General features: G+C 63.8%; 1 protein-coding gene across 1 annotated transcript in view; it reads right to left on the bottom strand.

Moving 5' to 3' along the window:
• TAFA5 (TAFA chemokine like family member 5) overlaps positions 1-16,889 on the bottom strand; it is a 174,670-nt gene extending 157,781 nt beyond the window's left edge. Inside the window, exon 1 of the mRNA XM_039235238.1 lies at positions 16,758-16,889. Within this exon, the coding sequence (XP_039091169.1) occupies positions 16,758-16,869 (112 nt within the window). The 5' untranslated portion in view covers positions 16,870-16,889. The remainder of the gene's footprint in view (positions 1-16,757) is intronic.
• Positions 16,890-20,000: the final 3,111 nt, after the last annotated feature.

Below are 20,000 nucleotides of genomic sequence, written 5' to 3'. Positions count from 1 at the left end.
GCAGGAGGGGGCAGGTCGGGGCAGGAGGCGGCAGGAGGGGGCAGGAGGGGGCAGGTCGGGGCAGGTCGGGGCAGGAGGCAGCAGGAGGGGGCAGGTCGGGGCAGGAGGGGGCAGGAGGGGGCAGGAGGGGGCAGGTCGGGGCAGGAGGCGGCAGGAGGGGGCAGGTCGGGACAGGAGGGGGCAGGGCGGCACCCCCAAGGCTATAGACGCGCAGGGCCTCACCCTCCTCTTCCTCCAGGAAGCCCTCTGCTTAGGAACAGGCACATGGAGAGCACTCATGGCGGAGCGGACAGGTGCACACACACGTGGGGACAGACACACACACACAGCGGACTCTTGCACACACAGCACGCAGACACCACACACACGGGCACACACACATACCACACAGGTTGCCCGCGTGCACACGCCCCCTCGGCCCACAGACCAGCCTGTTTCAGTTCAGCCTCACCTCCCACGTGGTTATTTCCCCCGTTTTCTGTGAAAGTGTTAGTGCAGAGCAGAGGGGATGACTTCCGGGCTGCAGTGTCCCTGACGGTGACAGGGAGTGGGGGGGGGAGGGCAGCACTTTGGTCAGCTCGTGGCCAGGCCCCCCCAGGCCACCGCCCGCAGGTGGAGGCCAGCCCCTCGGTCCTGGCAGCGCAGAAAACAAAAGTTCCTGGAAGCGTGAGGGGGTGGAGGGGAGGGCCCGGCGGCCACCCGCTCGCCCCGCCCGGGCCGCCCCGCCCGCCCCTGGCTCCCGGAGGCCCTGTACTTCCACGTCCCAACGGACCACAGACCGGCACCGGGTCCCGGACACCCTGCATTGCTTGGGTCACCGGACAAGCACGTGTCCACAGCAGGTGCCAGCGGTGCCACGTGGGCCAGGACACACCCGCGCGCACCTTCTCCACTCAGGGGAGGTGGGTCCCGAAGGAGGGGGTTTTGCAAACAAGTGAAGCCCTGTTTCTAAGCCCCTACACACTTCGGAGCACTGGCTGGGAGTTGGCAAACACGCGTCAGGCCCCCTCGGGGAGGACAGGGTCGCAGGACTCAGGCGCCAGGGCGACCAGTGGGATGCAGCAGGACCTCAGGGCACAGCATGGGTGCTCAGCACCAGGAGAGCTTCCCGGAGGAGGGGTCTTTCCCCCAAATCTCTCCTGGGCCTGGGCCGGATGCAGGGGTGTGGCCGTATGTAAGGATGGTGTAGCCCTAGAAACAGTTCACAGTGGGGACGCCTGGCCGGCTGTCGGTTAAGCACCCAACTGGCTCAGGTCGTGATGTTATGCTTTGTGGGTTCAAGCCCCACGTCGGGCTCTGTACTGACAGCTCAGAGCCTGGAACCTGCTTTGGATTCTGTGTCTCCCTGTCTCTCTGCCCCTCCCCTACTTGCATTCTGTCTCTCTCTCTCTTTCAAAAATAAACATTAAAAAATTTAAAAATGCAAACACACACACACACACAGACACACACACACAGACACACACACACACACAGATGAGCAGCTCTCAGCAGCCCCTCACGGATCCGAGTCCGCAGTTGCTCGATGCGGATCTGCACTCAAACGTAAGGGTAAAGCTGTCGTCACTCGCAGCAATTTTGTTTTCAAAACCCATAACTACTGAGCTTGTGTAAAACATGCCTGGGGAGCCAGGGCTGTGCGAAGCCCAGTGTCCCCTGAGCCCCAGCCCTGGGGGCAGCTGGGCCCTCCCCTGCTCTGCAGGTGGCCCCGGGCAAGCCTCCGTTTCCTGTCTGTGATGCCAAGGGTTAACCTGAGGTGCTCCTCGGAGCCCCTGACAGCGGCCTTGACACAAATGGTGACCGAGTGAGAGAGGAGCTGCCCAGGCCGCAGACACATCCCGTCCACACGCAGACCAGCCACCTGGCTCATGAAGCCGGGGGTGCAGAGGTGAGGCCCCCGCACAGCACCTCTGCCCCAGGACGCCCTCCGCTCCTCCAGGGGCCCCAACGCCGGCCTGCGATGGCCGCCACCGTCCCAGGAGGGGCTCCCCCCATAATCCAGATGCTTCCCGCGGGTGGCCCCCCTTCCTCCTGGCCGCCGGCTTCCTGGGCGCTCACCTGCACGTGCAGGCGCGGCCGGGCCCCATCACACACTGCCGGCACCCCCTGACCAGCACCACAGCCAGCCTGTGTCTGGAGAGCCCGGCGCACATCCCCTCCCCCGAACGGGCGGAACACCCAGAAATGCGGCCTTGCTGAGGCCACGGAAAACCCCAGAGAGTTCACTGGTAGCACGACGGGGATCGCAAACCAGTGAACACATTCCAGAGTGTTCTGCAGGGCCGCTCCTCCAAGCAAGTACCTGGGTGACGCCGTCATGTCGGGAGGACTTTCCAAGGACCCCCCCAGGCCTCCGGTGTCTACAAGGCCCGGGCTCCGGGTGGGCCGACTCGGGTCTATGGGACGAGGACGGCCCAGGCCTCCCAGACACCCAGCCAGCACCCCCCCGGCCTCGAACCCCAGCTCAGCCCACCCTCGGCAAGGGGTCCTCACGCCATGCCAGCCCCCAGCCTGCGCCCCAGTGGGACAAGCCGCCACCCCCCTCCTCAGCCCTCACATCCCCCTCCTGCTCCCACAGGACATTAAGGGTGGGAACTCGCTTTCCCAGGAAGGACACCGTCCTGAGCCACCTTCCTGGGACCTCGTCACGGAGGCACCGGGAGGGCAGGCAAGGTTGCTGCTGTGGCTTCAAAACAGAAGTAAGGGGCCATTCTAGCTGTCTTGGGACCACCCGTAAAATACTCACACAGAGCTCGGGGTCCTGGGCAGGGGTCCGGACCCCAAGGGACCCCTGTCCCAGCCGATTCATTCGCGGGCTCTCAGTCTGCTCGGGAAGACGGTGCCGGGAAAAACAGCAGCCCGGGAGCTCTGGCGGGAGAAACGGAACAGCCCGGAGCTGAGCTCCACCGCCGAGCTCCTGGGGACGGCTGACGGCTGACGGAAGGACACAGGCCCCGGGGCCCCACGTGCCTGTCGCCACCAGCCAGAGCCCGGCCCGCCTGGCAGAGCTGCAGCCGATGGCCCAGAATCCCGGAGAACCAGCAGCTCTGGGGACTGAGCGCCCGGGGTCAGAAGCACACGCTCGGGGCTCAGTGGCCCTGCTGATGCCGCCTGCCCGGGGACCCCGGTGTGCCTCCTTTACTAACACCAGACAAAAGCATTTCCCTCCGAGCCCGTCAGGAGGCTTCGCGGGGTGCGGGCTGCTTGCTGGATAGAGACCCGCAGGGAAGGGCACAGCGATGCCACTGCCCCTTTCCAACAGTGACCACGGGGACCCGGAAGCCTCACGGCAGGGACAAGCCTGCTGACCGGGTTCCCAGAGCCCTGATGCGGCAGCAGCATGAGCCCCTTTGGGCGTCAGGCCCAGCTCTGTCACTAAAGCCCCGAGCTCAGGAATCTGCCAGGAATTTGAGAAGCAGAAGGGCTTCCATGGTGAGCCTGGAACAGAGCCTGGGAAGCAGGATTCCAAACCCAGGCGAGGCTTCTAGGTGCAAAGGGGGCATGAGGGGTCCCCAAAGTGGGGGGCTCTGCGGCAGCTGGTCAGTCTGGGCTATGACTGGAACCACAGGACGTGGAGCTGAGCTCGAGGACCCTGTGGGCCTTGGATGTGCTGTTTCCTCCTGCACTTGGTGGACTGGAAGTTGCTAAAGGCCCTTGCACCAGGCAGGTAGCAACACCTGCCTTGAAAGTCAGGGTCAGACAGATGAGACCCTATGTCCACACCAGCCCCTGGTTAGCCAGATCCCCATCAGGGCCTCATTTGTACTCAAGTGTAAATGACTGACATCGGCAGTCAAAGCAGAGACACCTCCCTGACCAGGCCTACATAGAAAACAGGACAACGGAGAGACCTCAGAACCTCTGTGAGGCTCGCCGCCCAGTGTGAACGAGACCCACGCCGCGTGGGCTCCAGGGGACAAAGGCGCTGCCTGTCTGGAGGGGTCACACCTCCCCCTGTACAGACCGGATATCTTCGGCGTGAGCACACACAGCAGCAACGAGGGGCAGGGCCCTGCTGGCGCTTGCGGACGCTCAGTAACTGTTGGGGACAAAGGACCCCAAGTCCAAAGCGGCAGAAGCCTTCCGGAGAGCTCACAGGACCCCAGGCCGCAGGGGCCGTCCCTGGGGACCCGGCTCAGCTCAGGAACCTTCCTTCCACCAAGTCCCGGGGGCCCAGGGCGCCGGCGCCGGGCCTGCAGCCGCTCCAGACACACCAAGCACGGGCCTGCGTCCTGCCTGGCGGCACCTGCTCCTACAGCTCTGAGGGGCGCGTCCCTGTGTCCTCTCTTGTCACCAGCAGCCCGGAGAGCCCCACGGCCCCGTGGGGGGGGGGGGCCTGACCCTGGGTTATGTCCAGGGCAGACATCACTGCTCTGCAATGGTAACGGGTGCACAATGGGACCCCTTAGAAGGAGGTCCTTCCACAGTGGGAAACATGTACGTCCCCCTGGGCTGCAGATGCCCCAGGGCCCGTCTCCTTTCCCAGCTGCGTGCAGAGACAGCGGGGGGCCCCGGGCCCCTGCGTGCACCCTCCCCCACTGCCGCTGCCCAGGCCCCGAGAGGCTTCAGAAGCACAGATGAGACACAGGATGCGCATTCAGTCACCACGTCCCCACTGGTCAGCTCACCTCGCCGGCCGTAGACCCACCAGGCAGGGCAGTCTGGGCCAAGCATCCCCGCTCATGGTGGCCTGGTCCACCCCACGGAACTTTCTAGCTCAGCCTCCCATGAGGGATTTTCCCACGTCTGCTCGATGGTGTCAGATTTTGCACCTTTGTTTCTCTGAAGCGCCCTGGCCCCATCGCTGGCCCCAAGGATGGAGACTGAGCAAACAGGGTTTCCGGTTTGCCGAGGGGGGGGTGGCAAGCCCAGCAGATTAATACCAGAAGATTCCGGGCCTGGCCTGTGGAGGACAGGAAGCCTCTTCTCCGAGGGGCCAGGCCCCCTCGAGTAGGCTCACTGCCCCACACCCTCAGGCCACAGTGGGTGGTGCTGGTGAGCTGAGGGGGCAAAGGACACTTCCCAGGATGTAAAAGACAGAAGGCCTCCGACCGCCTGAGATGGTGGCGGTGAAGGCGCCAGGGTTTCCCAGGGAGGCCGCCCATGGTCGTCCTGCACGTGGGCATCTGGGCAGGAGGCGGCCGGCGGCCACCTGGCTGCGTGGTCTAGTCTCCTGTCTAGACAATGCTCCCCTTTTCATGCCGGAACCCCAAGATGAAGACAGACGGAGGCAAATAAACAAACACAGGCCTGACCACCAAATGTATTTCTGCTAACAACATAACACTGACTTTTTTTTTTACAGTTTATTTCATTTTTGAGAAAGAGAGAGAGAGAGAGGAGAGAGAGAGAGAATAACAAACAGGCTCCACACTGACAGCGAGGAGCTTGATCCCATGAACCCTGAGATCAGGACCTGAGCCGAAATCAGGAGTCGGACACTTAACAGACCAAGCCGCCATGCGCCCCACCTTACACTACTTTTGATTACGAGTCTAGGAGGCGCACGTTCTGCGACGTGGCCACGGCCCGTGTCTCACGAACCCAGATGGGCTGAGACAAACTTAGAAACCGCCGCTGCCCGCTTCCAACCTCCCAGATGCTTTCTGTGCTGAGTTTTGCTCTTAGTTTGGGGGGCTCCCGTCTCCCGTCGGAGGGGTTCAGAAAACTTCGGGGGCTCATTCACAAGCCTGCTTCTGGGTCTGGGTCGGGACAATGTTGCATGGCGCCCACGTGGTTTGGCCGGACGGGACTCCAGGGTTCCCTGCACCCCAGTCACCAGGCCCTGTTTCCACGACTCTGATGGTTTCAACCAAGTTCCCCCCCAGTTCTCCAGGTGACCCTCGCTGGGGAGCCGTGAGCTTCCTCTGAAAGCCCTGCAGGGGTGTGGGGGGCAGAAACCCCTCCAGATGACAACCACGGGACAGCTCAAGGTCGTGAAGAGCCCTGGGGACGTGTGTCCCCATGCAGAGCGTTCCTCCAGCCAGCAGAGCCCCCCAAAAGGAGCGGGTAGAGGAAGGGCACACAGCGAGTGCACAGAAGTGCGGGGGGACCCACGTGCTCCCGTGGCTCGCACGCCCAGCCCCTGCCCCGCGGCAGCCGAGGAGCAGAAATTCGCATCAGGTAAATACCACGCGTCCATACAGCCCATGAACGGTGTTCAGCTGCATCTGGGGATACGCTCTCAGGTAACGGATACCACGGCAGGAGAATCACGTAAAGAGAGCCAAAGTGCTTTTTTGCAAGAGGCCATGCGTATGAGTCCGGCGGCGTCTAAGACCACTTCCACGGCATTAGCGTTTCTGCTGTGAGAGTCGTAACAGGACGGTCCTGCCCAGAGCCGCTCGACGCCCCGCGGGACACCAAGGTCCAGGTTACGGGCGAATCTTCCCCGACGTTTCGTTACCCAGTCCGATCGGCTGCTGCAGAGTCAGCGGAGGCGCTTCTCCCAGCTGCGCCCTCACGCTCTGGACAAGACACAGCCCCGGCCAGCCTGCGCCCGTCAGCCGGACCCTCCGTGGCCCCTTGGGTTTGCACAGGAAGTGAGTGACCTGGGACACGATCACTGGCGAGGCCCCCGCGTGGCTGTTCCCGAGCAGACGCGAGGCTTCAGGGCAGAGGGAACGAGAAGGCAACCCTCACGGCTGTCGGCAAGGACCCCGGGGGACCCCGCTGGCACAGCCCCCTCCCCTGAAGTTCCAGACACAAAGAAGACCAGGCAGGGGGGACTGGGCTGGGGTCCCTGCAAGTTCAGAGCCCCGGCTCCCCACCCCTCCCTGGAGCCGCGCACCTGCAGTGCTGCCCTGAGGGGCCCAGAGTGGGAGCTGGGAGAGGACAGGCCAGGTCACCCTCCCGCTCACGCCCGGCGCCTCCAGGGCAGGGAGAGGTGGCCACGCGGGCTCCGCTGCTCCATCTGGGTCCCCACTGCTCCATCCGGGGCCACGACAGCACCCCACAGCAGCGACACCACTCCATGTGTGCGGGCCCGGTGACCAGTCAGGATCCGCCAGCCGGTGGCTGCACCCCCCGGGGCCCGTGGGGCTGACGCAGCAGGGCCCCCACCCCATGCCTGCACAACCAGACCCCAGCCCGAGCCGCTGGCCCCACACGCGTCCTGCCACAGACGCCTCCCACACCCTTAGCTGGTCCTTGTGCGGCGACACAAGGCCAGCAGGGCTCAGGCCTCTCAGGAGTGACCCCCTGCACACTGTGTCTACTCCCGCCTCGCCCCGGGCACCCCTTCCTGGGGAGAGCAGCCCCTCGCCCCGGGCACCCCTTCCTGGGGAGAGCAGCCCCTCGCCCCGGACACCCCTTCCTGGGGAGAGCAGCCCCTCGCCCCGGGCACCCCTTCCTGGGGAGAGCAGCCCCTCGCCCCGGGCACCCCTTCCTGGGGAGAGCAGCCCCTCGCCCCGGGCACCCCTTCCTGGGGAGAGCAGCCCCTCGCCCCGGGCACCCCTTCATGGGGAGAGCAGCCCCTCGCCCCCGACACCCCTTCGTGGGGAGAGCAGCCCCTCGCCCTGGGCACCCCTTGCTGGGGAGAGTAGCCCCTCACTCCGGGCACCCCTTGCTGGGGAGAGCAGCCCCTCGCCCCGGGCACCCCTTCGTGGGGAGAGCAGCCCCTCGCCCCGGGGACCCCTTGCTGGGGAGAGCAGCCAGCCCAGAGGGCCTTCAGGGGGCGAACAGAGGCGCCAGACCCCTTGTCCCCCTGGCTGCATGTCCCAGGCACATCCAGCTGCAGGGTCCCTATCACGGGTGGTGGCTCTGAGCACCAGTGAAGAAAAGTGCACGGACACCGCAAGGCAAGCAGGCCTGGGTCCGCCCAGCCGGCACAGGGGCCGGGCGAGTGCTCCAGACACCCAGAAGGTGAGCCAGGTCCTGGGGGTGGGGAGAGAGCGCGCTGGGAGGAAGGCAGAGCTGCCCAGGGGGTGAGTGCCAGGGTGGGGTGGCCCAGAGCGGCTGGAGGAGGAGGCAGGGCCAAGTGCCCCGGCAAGCCTGGCTGACTGGTCTGAACCCAGGGCACCCCCAGGCGGAGGCCATGGGGTCAGAGTGACCGTGCCAGAGGGACAGGATGGCGAGCCCGGGCCGTTGGGCGGCTCCCCCGCGGAGACCCCACGCACGCGCCCCCATCTCCCCTTCCAGGGCAAAGAGCAAACACAGCAGGCACCTGCCAGCCCGGGGGTGGTACCGCAGGGCCCGGAACCACCCCCAGCACCCGCCAGCCAGGGGGCAGTGCCACAGGGAGCCCCGAGGTGGGGCGGCCGCTTGGGCTCTGTGATACGAAGGATGCCAACCAGGGCAGGGACCAAAGGAAGGTGGAGCCCAGCTCCCGAGTGTTACTACAAGCCAGTCCCGGATGACTCACTTCTCAATTAGCCACCTCGTTATGGGAAGAGCCTGTCACGCCCGCTAAGTGTCAAGGAATGTTGTGACAGGACGCACACTCCAACCCAGCCAGGGCGGACGTGGGTACAGCGCCGGCGCCTCAGTCCCCCCGCGGCGTGGAGGGTCCCCGCACGCACTGTGTGCTCAGGGACACCGGCTCATCCATGCGCGGGGGCTCCCTCTGCACCAGGTGACCCGGTGACCCACCCTTTGTCTGAAAGCACACTCGAGGTGTTTGTCCAGCGATGTTCCTACTTCATTATGTGAACGACAGGCCAAATCCCACCGGTCCTTCAGCCCAAAGAGCTGAAGCAGAAAGCAAACAGCAGTCACTGAAGTGCTGTTGGGGCAGGGGAGGGGCCGTGGCCTCCGCGTCTGCCTCGGCGGTGGGTACGAGCCCTGCCCGCCCACGGGACTCAGCTCTGTTCCCGGCCAGGCACCGTGATCAGCATCATCAGCTTCGGGAGGGAAACTGAGGCCCAGCAGAGGAGTTACTGGATGTGTCTGTGCTGTGCGTGTGCACACGTGTGCACAGGCACGGACACGGAACCTAGGGGCCGGGCAGGGGGAGCAGCCGGCAAGGGAAGCCGAAGGGCCACAACTGTGGCGCCGTCTCCATGGCTGAGAAAATCTTCAGAACAGCCAGCCTTAACCTTTCCTGTCTTACCAAATACGGGTCTCCCGGGACGAGTGACTCTGTGTGGGGCCAACACCAGGTCTGGCTGGAGACCCACAGAGTCTGAGGGTAAAGAGCACTGGGCACTCTGGGCCTGGGGGCTGCAGGGAGCATGGGTGTGTGTGTGTGTGTGTGTGTGCAGGCTGTAGAATGTGCATCCTCACGGGTCGGCACACGCATGCATGGAGCTAAGTGGCTTCTCTGTGCCCACCCCACAGACAGTGTGAGGCCCAGGGACTTATTTTCACCTGGAAAGAAGGACACACTGGACAAGCTGGACACACTCAAGTCCTGAGTCACGCCAGACATCCTGGCAGCCAGGACGCCCTCTCCCTGCACAGGGCTCCTCGGCCGGCCCAGCGACAGGGCACCAGAAGGGGCGTGTTGTAGCCCCACCGACGTAGGAGGCTCCGGCTTCCCCCAAAAGGACCGAAATAAAGGCATTTCTCAGCAGCCAAAGGGCCTGCCAGTGGCAACAGAACTTTCTGGAAGGAAAGGCACTGAAGAAACATGTTCCAATGAGCTCTAGGCAGAAATCTCTGAATCACACATAGGGACCTGACCACCCCATGGAAAGGACGCGGCTGGATGACAGGGAAGGCGGGTGGGCTCCCCTCTCAGCACAGGGTCAAGGCCGTCTGTCGCGTCCAAACGGCGGCATCACCATCAGCAACACGGCTACACGTGCGAAACGCAGACGACAGACTGCAAGTGACTGACTGGTGAGCCCCGCGCGGCTTCCTGGCTCTGGAAACCAGACGCGCGTGGAAACGTGTGGAGACACCTCGTCTCCCAGCAGACAGCCTTGCCGGCGGGCAGGAGGAGAGGTCGAGGTCGGGCTGGGCGCACACCTGCTGGGGGCGGCGCCTGGGGCTCAACTCCCTGGAAGCGGCTCCAGGTCGTCACCACCAGCGCTGAGCCCCAGGACCAGAGTCTTACTCAACAAGCAGGGAAAAGCCACTGCCGGCGGGCTGACTGGGGACCCACAGACTAGACGGGTCGAGGGCCGGCGATGATGCCCGACAGGCACAGTGCCCAGCACGGCCCCGCCCAGGGACACCCACATGTGCACAGTGCTGGGGATCAGAAACCCCGAAGCAGGGGGACGTGGGAAGAGACAAGTGTTCAGGGAGCTTAAAAGTCGTGGAGGCTTCAAAGTAGGAGCCACGGAAAGGAGAGCAGGGTCACGGCAGTGCTTCTGACGATGTCCTAGCAGGGATGCTTCACAAAACACCGAGCATGTTCCATAGACCCTCCCTCTGTTTTGTAACCTTTTTAAATCTTTTTAATCACTTCTGATACTGTGGGAACAGAAGGACCCTGAAGATCCAGCCACTTCAGACATCTCTCCAGCCAGGAACCGTCATTTGGCCACGCCCCCAGCCCTTAGCCACGCCTCCAGGCCTTCAACTCCACCCCAGCCCTTCGGCTCCGCCCATAAACATTTGACCACGCCCATGGCCGGCAACTCCACCCAGCCCTGTGGCCTATCCCCTAGCCATCTAGCCACGCCCCCAGCCCTTTAGCCACACCTCCAGACCTTCAACCCCGCCCACCCCCTCAGCCCCACCTTTAGACATTTAGCCACGCCTCCAGCCCTTCAACTCCGCCCTAGTCCTTCAGCCCCACCCTTAGACATTTGGCCACGCCCCCAGACATTTGGCCACGCCCCCAGGGCTTCAATTGGGCCCAACCCTTCATCCCTGCGCCTAGACATTTGTCCCTGTCCCCAGACCTTTGGCCACGCCTCCAGGACTGGAGTCGGCTGCAGTCAGAGCGAAAGGGTCAGGGTGCCAGGATCAGTGAGTGCTTGCTCCCAGAATCGGGCAGTCAATCCCCTGGTGGCTCTGCCATGGCCAGAGCTCAAAGCCTAAAACATGATGAAGTGGGTATGCACCGCCAGCGGGCATCCGGATGAAGGGTCCTGCACTGGGGAGGGGGATGAGGCAGTGTATTCAGTGGAGGCTTCCTGGAGGAGGAGTCTCTCTCCCAGGACCAGTCCAGCTCACCGTGCCTTCCTGAAGTCAGCAGCACTGCAGGGTGTTACCGCTTGAGGGGACCCGGCAGGTAGTGAGGGAACGTCACAGTGACCCTGACAGACCAGGCTGTGCAGGTGAGAACAGACACACACACCACTTTCCTAAGAAGGGAGGCCCCTGGTGGAGGCCTGGGGCCAGACTCGGCCAGAGCAGGACAGAGGCATCAGGATGCCACCAGCAAGGGAAGACCCGGCTTTGGGAGGCCTGCAGTGACCCGAGCGAGGAGGTGAGTGCTGATGCACGGGGAGCAGGAGAGACACAGAGCTTTCACTCAACGGGGAGCCATGGGTGGGGGTGTCACGGTGGCCAGCCTGGAGGCAGGGGCACCACTGAGGACGGTGCTGAGGTCCCGATGCGGGGTCCCTGCTGAAGGCCAGGCAGGAAGGAGAAGGGTGCGGGATGGAACGGGATTCAGGGCCAGACCCCGGGACGCGGCCTGCCGTTCTGAGGTCGGGGCCCAGCAGAACAGCTTGCCTGGCCCAGGCTGCGTGTCCGCTGCCCGACTGCTTTGTGCTGACGTCCAGTCCCCACGGGAGTGCAAGGCCAGCAAGGCCGCCACCGCGCCCACCTCTCTTTCTCAGGGCCCCCAATTCCCCTAATTCTCGGTCACCTGGATCAATGGGAGACGAGGTGCCCGGGGCTGGGCCTCCGCTGCCCCGCCTCGTAAAACAGCCAGGCGCCGACGTGGGACCCCCGGGCTAGTCCCTCCACGGGGAGGCCGACCCGCGGCAGGAGACCGCCAGGGATCAGGGACAGAAGGCGGAAGCTGTGGCAGATGAGAGCTCTCTCCCAGGCAGACTCTCGCTAAGGGGCCGCTGTCCCCCCAGGCCCAGTCCGCCGTCCTCCAGGATGCCGCTGGTGCGGAGTGGGGACAGGGCCTCCCCAGAGACCGGAGGAGCAGGGCGATCTAGAGGGGCCGAGCTCACCCCGCAGGAGACATGTGTGCCTGCACCCTTGGTGCTGGCAGCCACCGAGCCTCCGGAGCCCTCCACCACTTCCACCAGGGTGCAGGGGGAGGGCGGTGGTCCCATCTCCTGCCAGCTGCTCGGCGTTTCTGGAAACCAGACACCAGACAGCCTGTGCTGCCTGCCGGGAGTTTCAATGCGCACTCCCGGGTGGGTCTGGAAATCTGCGGACCAGAGTAGGAAGGCAGCGGCCGGCCCCTAGGGGAGCTGCTGGCCCTCCAGCTCGGGGCTCTGGGGAGGCCTCTGGGGGCCGAGGGACGCCCTCAGCAGCCTCGGGGCACCGGGGCAGCCAGCCCCAAACTCCAGCTCCGAGGGTCTGCAAAGGCCAAGCAAGGGACACCACCAGATCCCACTGGCCTCACGTGCCAGCGTGGACCCCAGAGCCCAGCCAGTGACACTCCCCCCAAACAAATGACAATGAGCAGGTCCTAGGGCCCTCCCCCCTCCCGCTGCAGCTGTCACTCCAGCCTCTGATCCCCCCACAAGCAGGAGACCCCGATCCGAGTTCTCCTTGTCAATCTCCTCCCCACCTCTCGGCCGTCACCCACGGCGCTCTGGGTGACAGGTGGCATTCTGTAGAGGTCATTAACTCCAGAGCACCACATTTTAATGCAGAAACGAGCCCTTTTAAACCGGCGCAGCTGCGAAGCTATATAAAGAAATGGGGATTTTAATGTTTTGCTTTTCTTCCCTTTTCTAGTGCCACATTATCATAACATTTCCCCATAATTACGTCCATAAAAGTCACCTGAAAATACTTCATGCCACGCAAGTTGATCTACACATGTCATTCCGTGGATGTCAAGTGGCGAGTCCCGAGCAGGAAATTCCAGGGAAGGATTCAGCCAGGAGGCCTGGTGCCGAGCCGACCCGGCGAGCCAGGCGGTGGGGCGGGCCCCCTTCCGGGACCCTCTGTCCTTCGTCCTCACGGGCAAGAGTGAGGCGCCAGAGACAATCCTGGGAGGCCGTGGGTCCCCTGCCCCCTAGGTCACTTGCCCCAGGGGTCTCCGCCCAGGACGTCACTTCCACCCTTACCTCGTGCATGCTGGGGCAACCAGCTTGGCTCATTCAAATCCCACAAACAGAGGTGACTTATCTTTACAAAGCTGAAAGAGAGAAGCACTACGTCTTCTCCAGCCAGAATTCATCAAATAAAAACACACAGGAAGGAAAAAAAAAAAAAAGACCTTGAGATGAGAGAAGAAATAAACTTGTGAATGGCATCAGTTCATTAAGCCCGGTATTTTTAAATTTACCTCTCCAAGAACCCCAGAAACAAAATCTGAACAGCAGGAAAGTAGCATATTCTAATCTCTCCTAACTATGCCATAAATTATATTTATAAAGAAAATGCAGCATCAGAGAACCCACGCTCAGTTAGTATTCTAATGGATTAAAAACAATTCAGAAGTTGTTTGTAATTTCTTCTCATCGTTGCAGCCGAGAATGCGAGATTTAACTCAAAGCTACAAGTCAGTTTTGACGGGATTAATTGGGAAAAAATTCCATGTCGGAAATCTCTGCACGCCAGGAATGTCTGCCCACCGACCCGTCCCCCAGGGCGACAGCACAGCGCTCTCCACCTTTGGACTAAATACTGCATACAGGGGTCAAAGTCAAGGCTTGGCATCCTACGGCATTCCACCAGCTCATCACTTTCCCCGTCTCCCTCACTGGCGTGATGGCCACGGTGCGGGGAGCCAGCGAGGAAAGACCACATCGTCAGCAACGAGCACCAGGCCACAGTCAGACCACTGTGGTCGCCCCAGAGCGGTCCCACCCCTTCTGAGAGCCACATCCGGTCCCAGCCCTGTGCGCCAGAGATGCCAAGGGTAAGACACAGACCGGCTCTCTCTGAGCCGCAAGGAAAGAGGTTTCCCCGGACGCAACGAAGGAGTTACAACTTTCTCCTCCAAGCGTATCATCCGTCAAGCCAACGAGTCCCTAAGCTCCATCCCTGCTATCCAGAGGATGTCCCCACACCGCCCAGTGTGTGTCTTCAAGAAAGCCATCGAGGACCCCCTTCCCCTTTCTGCTTTTCCTGGCAATTCTTCCCCAATGGGAGAAAATGACAAGACTGTGTCACTATAGCAACTAACCTAATTGGTGGACTGTAGGTCTTTCTCCAGCCAGAGGGTGGAGCCCATCTCCCTCCATATGAGCCTCAGCCCGCCGGCCGCACAGCAGAACATCCCCTAACTGAAAACCAGGCCAAGAAATAATCCAGCTTTCTTTCAGCAGCGCCGGAAAGTGAACACCTTCTGGGCTGCAGAGAAACGCTCAGATTTAATAGGCAGGATAATTGAATCCTGTACGATACTTATCAGTTTCCCTAATTAATATGATACAAATATATCTGCTCCATAACACAAAACATTTTGGGTAATAAAAATCCTGACTGATAACAAAAACAATTTACAAACAAGGATGCAGACGATTCTCATTCGTCCCAGATATATTGGAAAAGAGAAGAGAAGTCATAAGAACTGTTTAATTGGCATTTCATCTGCGTCCTCCCTTCTGAAAGGAAAAAAGTGTTGCTGGGTTTTTTTTTTCCTGCAGGACTGCTGTTCCACGCTATAAATTATGATTATGCCTATTTCGTATTTTTGTAAAATGTTTTAATTTCTCCAAGTGTATTTCCGGTGAAATGGGGTGTGTCTGGAAATATCTTATCTTATTGTCAATTATTCCATTACACGGAAATGGCAACAACCATGAAAATGTGCTTCACCCAAGCTTCCATTATTAATGACTCCTGCTCTTCCGAATAAGACGTGTTACCCAGTGTCCTAGTCCTGGCGCAAGAGCTGTTTCCAGAAGCCAGGGGGGCTGTTTGGAGGCCGGCTGAGGGTGCTGCGGGTGGGGACCCCTGCATGCCGGGTGTGCCTGGGCAGTTGCGGGGGGGCAGCTCTCTGGCCCGGGACCTGGAGCAGATGCCAGTCCTGGAGGGTGTGAGTGTGGGGACCGCAGGCAGCGGTGGCCCTGGCAGCAAGCGGGGTGTGCAGTGTTGCTGCCACGGCCACGGGTCCTGTGCTTAACAATTAGCAGCTCTCCCACCTGAAGGGCTGCCTCCCCGCCCAGCTGCGGGGGAGGGTTCTCACTTGGGACCCAAGGGCGCTGTGGCCAGCGGCCAGGGACAACGGCCGGGGGGGGGGAGGGGTTCTGGGAGCTACAGCCCCTTCCCCAAACACTGCTGGCGTAGCCCCCTCGCCCCCCGCCCATGCCAGCAGGAGGGGCCTTCGGATGGGGTTGCTCTGCCACAGCCCTTTGCACATCAGCAAGGAAGCGGCACTGGGGCTCCGCTCTGGAACCCTGTGAGCGTCGCTCTGGGGCAGAGGTGACGGCGGGGAACCGGGGGCGGGCGCAACCGTCGCCCCAAGCCCCGGCCCCACGCAGCCTGGCCCCGCGAGTGGAGGCGGCGCCCGCGTGGCAGCTCGGGTCACGACCCCGCCGTGGCGGGGGGCGGGGGGCTTCCCGCCCTGCACCCCCTCCCCGCATGGGGCGCACGCCTCCCCGGCAACTGTGGGCCGTGCACCAGGGGCCGAGAGAAGTAGGGCGACTGCGGCTCCGGTTCCGCGGGCTCGGCTGTCCCAGGACTCGGCGACCACGCCGCCGCCGGGTCCCCGTGGCCCGCTGCGGGCTCGCTCCGGACACGGAGGGGGCTGCGGCCGCGAGCGGGGAGGCCGGCACCCCGGGGTGGCGGCGCGGGAGCCAGGCGCGCGCTGGCCTCTTTTTTTTTTTTTTTTTTTTTAAGAATCCATATTTTTCCATCACCTCCCGCGCCCATGGCAGCTCTCCATGACAGGTGTTCCTCAGCGCCCGTCCTTTCTTCCCGCTACGAGGGGAAGGGACCGGAGCCCGTGCCGGCGGCCGGCCGGGGAGCCGAGCAGCCCGCGCCATCCCGGCCCCCGAGCCCGTGCCCGGGACGCTGGCCACCCCCGGCCACCCTGGCGGGCTGCAAGCCCGTGCCCGGAGCCGCGACCGCCCTCCCCCACCGCAGCCCGGGGCTGCGCCGGGACTCCGGCCGCCCCCGGCCGCCCCCGAGCGGGTCCCCAGCCCCAGCTCCGGACCCCGCGGCCCCGCGCCAGGCCAGCGGGGTCACCGCCTCGGGCCCCCGGACACGGCGCCGCGGCGGGCCCTCTCCACGTACCCCACCCCTCACTTCTCTTTTTTTGAGAAAGCGCCTGGCGAGCGTGTGCTTCCCAGGCAGACCGAGGCTCCGGCCACGCGTCCGAGCCCGAGCCCCACTCCCGGCTCGGCCGCCGCGCTGCCCCCGGGCCCCGGCGGGAGCGCCGCCAGCGGAAAGCGCCGGGCCCGCCCGCCGGCGCCCGGACTCGCCGCCGCCTCCGGAGCGCGCCGCTCGGCTCGGCCCGCCGGCCTGGGCCGGGAGCGGCGGCCGCTGGCACCGCCGCGCCACCCGGGGCCTGGCGCCCGGGCCCTGCCCCGGAGTCGGGGCGGGAGGCGCGGCGGCGGCGGCGCCCGCTTCCGAAGTGCCGGAGCGCCGGGCGCCCGGGCGGCCCCTCTCCGTCCCGGCCCAGCGGGAAGCGGCGGGACCCGGGGATGGCGCGCCGCGAGAGGGCAACTCCGCACCGACTCCCGGCGGCCGCCGGGGCCGGGGCTCGGCTCGGGGCCGGGGGCCGGGGCCCGGGGGCGGGGGGAACCTTGCGGGGGCCCGGGCCGCGCGGTACTCACTGCAGTAGGCGATGAGCAGGCTGGCCAGGATCATGAACGCCCAAAAAGTTGAGGACATGCTGGGCAGGGCGGTCGCATCTTGCCGGCTGCCGGTCCTGGGCGATGGCGCCATTGAAGCCGCGGCGCCCGCGCGGGGGGCAGCAGCGCGTCTCAGCAGCCGGCCCTGCCCGCGCCCCCGCGCCGGCCTCCACGTGCGGGCCCCGCGCGCGCCATCCTCCGCCGCCGCCGCCGCCGCCGCCGCCGCCGCGCCCGGGCTCCGGCCCACTGCGCCCCGCGCCGGCCCGCCCCGCGCCGCGCCCGCGCCCGCGCCGCGCCCGCGCCCGCGCCCGCGCCCGCCAAGCCCGGGGACGCCGGCCCCGCGGCTCTGGGCGTCGCTGCGCGCCCGGGCAGCGCTGGGAGGGGCGCGCGGTGCGCGCGCCCGACGCCGCGGGGTCCCGGCGCGGGGCCCCGGGACTGGCGGGGGAGGCGGGCGGAGGGGACGCCGCGCCCATGCCGCGCCTCTGGATGGCGACAGAGACGGCCCGGCGCGCCCGCTGCCTGGGCACCAAGCGGGGAGACCAGGCCTGGCCGGCGCGAAGTTTGTGGACTTGGGCTGCGGGCCCGGGGCGCCCCTGCTCCTTCCCGCAGAGGCTCGCGACGCTTCCAGTAAGTATAGGACGCTTTGGGCCCTTCCCCAGAGGCGCCCTCTCACTCCTGCCCTGGGTGGTGCGCTGGTGCCCCCGAACCCGCGCAGGAGCACACGGCCTGAGACCGCGCCGAGCCGGCTGAGGTCAGCGCCCACGAGGGCTCTTCCTCCCCCCAGGGCGAGCGCCGCCGGTCAGGGACACAGGTCCCTGGGAGCAGTCTCCTTGTCCCCTGCCTGACGCCTCCACCTGTGCCCACAGCCCCGCCCTGGTAAGCCCTCTCCTTGCCCATCACCTGATGAGGCCCCAGTCCTATGTCTCCAAACTTGGGGGCTGATCCCCTCCGGGTGGACTTTCTGAGCAGGTAACAATGGTTGTAATTCCTTGCATTTGCGCAGGTGAAGATCCTCAGTAAAACGGATGCATTCCTATCAACAAGAGGGGAGTGGATCCAATATGTCCTTTGAGGTCAGACTCCCCAACCCCACCTCTCTCGTGTCCCCTCAGCAAGACGATCTCCCAAAACCAGATGCCCGCCAGGTGGCCCTGCTACGGGAGGAGCCCCCACGGTACCCAGCCGGTGCCCAGTCCAAGCACTGCCTTCCTGTGGGTCTGCGGACGTGCTCAAATGAGCTCATGCTTCCCGATTCCGAGGATCTTGTGATCCTGCAGCAGGAGGGGGGCTCGGAGGCCCCGTGAGATCTTGTTGGAACTGGAGACCCTTTCCCAGGAGCCCCTAGACGGCCTGACGCAAGACCAGCTCCAGCATCACCCCCTCACCTGGGGTCCCTGCCTGCCTCGCAGGAGACCGTGGAGGCTGTGATGAGCCCCGAGGACACGAGCGCCCTGCACACGCACCTGCACACGCACCTGCACACGCACGCACGCACACACACACACACACACACACACACACACCCTGTGCGGAGGAAACCAGGGCGGACAGGAGCAGTCTCCAGGCCGGCCCCCCTCACCCGGCCCGCGGCCCCCGCGCTGAGGACGCCCCCCGGCTCTGGCAGTCTTCCTGCTGTAGTGTGACCGTGTCCAGGAGGATTTTCTTCATAAATTTTTCTATTCCTGTGTAATTATAATGGCCTGACTTCCCTTCTTGGTGTCTTCCTAATGCAGCTCCCTGACTCGCCTTGCTGGCATGGAGGCCCCGCAGACCCTGGGCTCCTGAGACCCTGAGCAGGGGAGGGGCAGGGCCTCCGTCTGGAGCGTGCTGGGCTGGTGGCCGCCCCCTGGCCTGGGGAGGGGCTCCCTCGCTGCCCCCGCGGCTCCCGGGGCGCCCGGGATCTCCGGCTCTTAAGTTCCCCCCTTTGATGGCAGCCTTTCATCCTGTTAAGAAGGATGTGACTTTGTCAAATGTGACACGTTCCATTTCGTCCTGTCCATTCTGAACTCCTGTTATGTCTGGACATCCCTTCATCCAGCAGCCACTCGACAGGCACCTCCCAGCTATCGCGAGACACACACTTTCCGCCCCTGGAACTGTGTGCTTGTTTGGGAGACGGATGAGGAGACCAGCAAGCACAGTGCGGTGTGTCTGGGCCGTGATGGGGGGCTGGACCAAGGAAGAACGCGCGGCCCCCGAGCGGGTGTGGGGCGCGGGGAGGGTGTCGAGGGAAGCCTGTGCTCAGGGCCGGCCTTCGCAAGAGCGCACGGAAACACGCACGCGAAGGGACAGTTTCACAAAACGGCGCTCGTGCTCAGTACCGCGCTCAGTACCGTGTGCTGTTTTCCATTCTGCCTAATTCACTCCTTAAAACACTGGCTGCGACCGATGGTTGTGTTTGCTGCAGTTTTCTTTGCTGGCCAAGCGCCAGTCCCGGAGAGATGTGGTCTGGAGGATAAATGGGAGCCGTCACACTAAAGGTCGGAGGAACACGGTGGGGGGGGGCTGTGGTGAGTCTGGCTCAGTCTGCTCTCCCTTGGAGCTCGCACCAGGAGACTGCTGTGGCTGCAGCACGACTGGGGGCGGGGGGGGGGGGAACATGTGTAAGGAAAAGTATTCAAATGCTCTTGTTAAAGATGGCGATGCAGACCTGGTTCGGGGCCTTTGGGAAGAGCGAGGCGACCCTTAAGATGGGCTTGTGCAGTAAGGGAGGGGCTGGGCTCAACCCGGGGTACAGCCGGGGCCGGTGGGGGTTTCTAGGCAGGGAGCAGGTTGGGCAGTGGGCGGACCATTACTCACAGGAAACATCGGGGCGAGGGGGGCTCTGGTTGCACTGACTTAGTGGGCTTCTTGTTATGCTGATTGTACAAAAGTGCACAGGTGGGCCCCGGAGAGGGCTCAGGAGCCTGACGGAAGTTCAGTTGAGCAGATAATCTTTGTCAGACAGGAAGACTTCATGAATCTGGAGTGTCCTGACTAAGTCCGTGCTGGGTGCTGGATCTGGAGTGTCCTGACTAAGTCCGTGCTGGGTGCTGGATCTGGAGTGTCCTGACTAAGTCCGTGCTGGGTGCTGGGTCTGGGGCATCCTGACTAGGTCCGTGCTGGGTGCTGGGTCTGGGGTGTCTGACTAAGTCCGTGCTGGGTGCTGGGTCTGGGGCATCCTGACTAGGTCCGTGCTGGGTGCTGGGTCTGGGGTGTCTGACTAAGTCCGTGCTGGGTGCTGGG

The sequence above is a fragment of the Hyaena hyaena genome, unplaced genomic scaffold (genome assembly GCF_003009895.1).
Source record: "Hyaena hyaena isolate Hyena2069 unplaced genomic scaffold, ASM300989v1 scaffold_4, whole genome shotgun sequence".
In the NCBI taxonomy this organism is placed as follows: Eukaryota; Metazoa; Chordata; class Mammalia; order Carnivora; family Hyaenidae; genus Hyaena; species Hyaena hyaena.
Note: the sequence above shows the minus strand (reverse complement) of the source record. Positions and strands in the feature narration are given on the sequence as shown.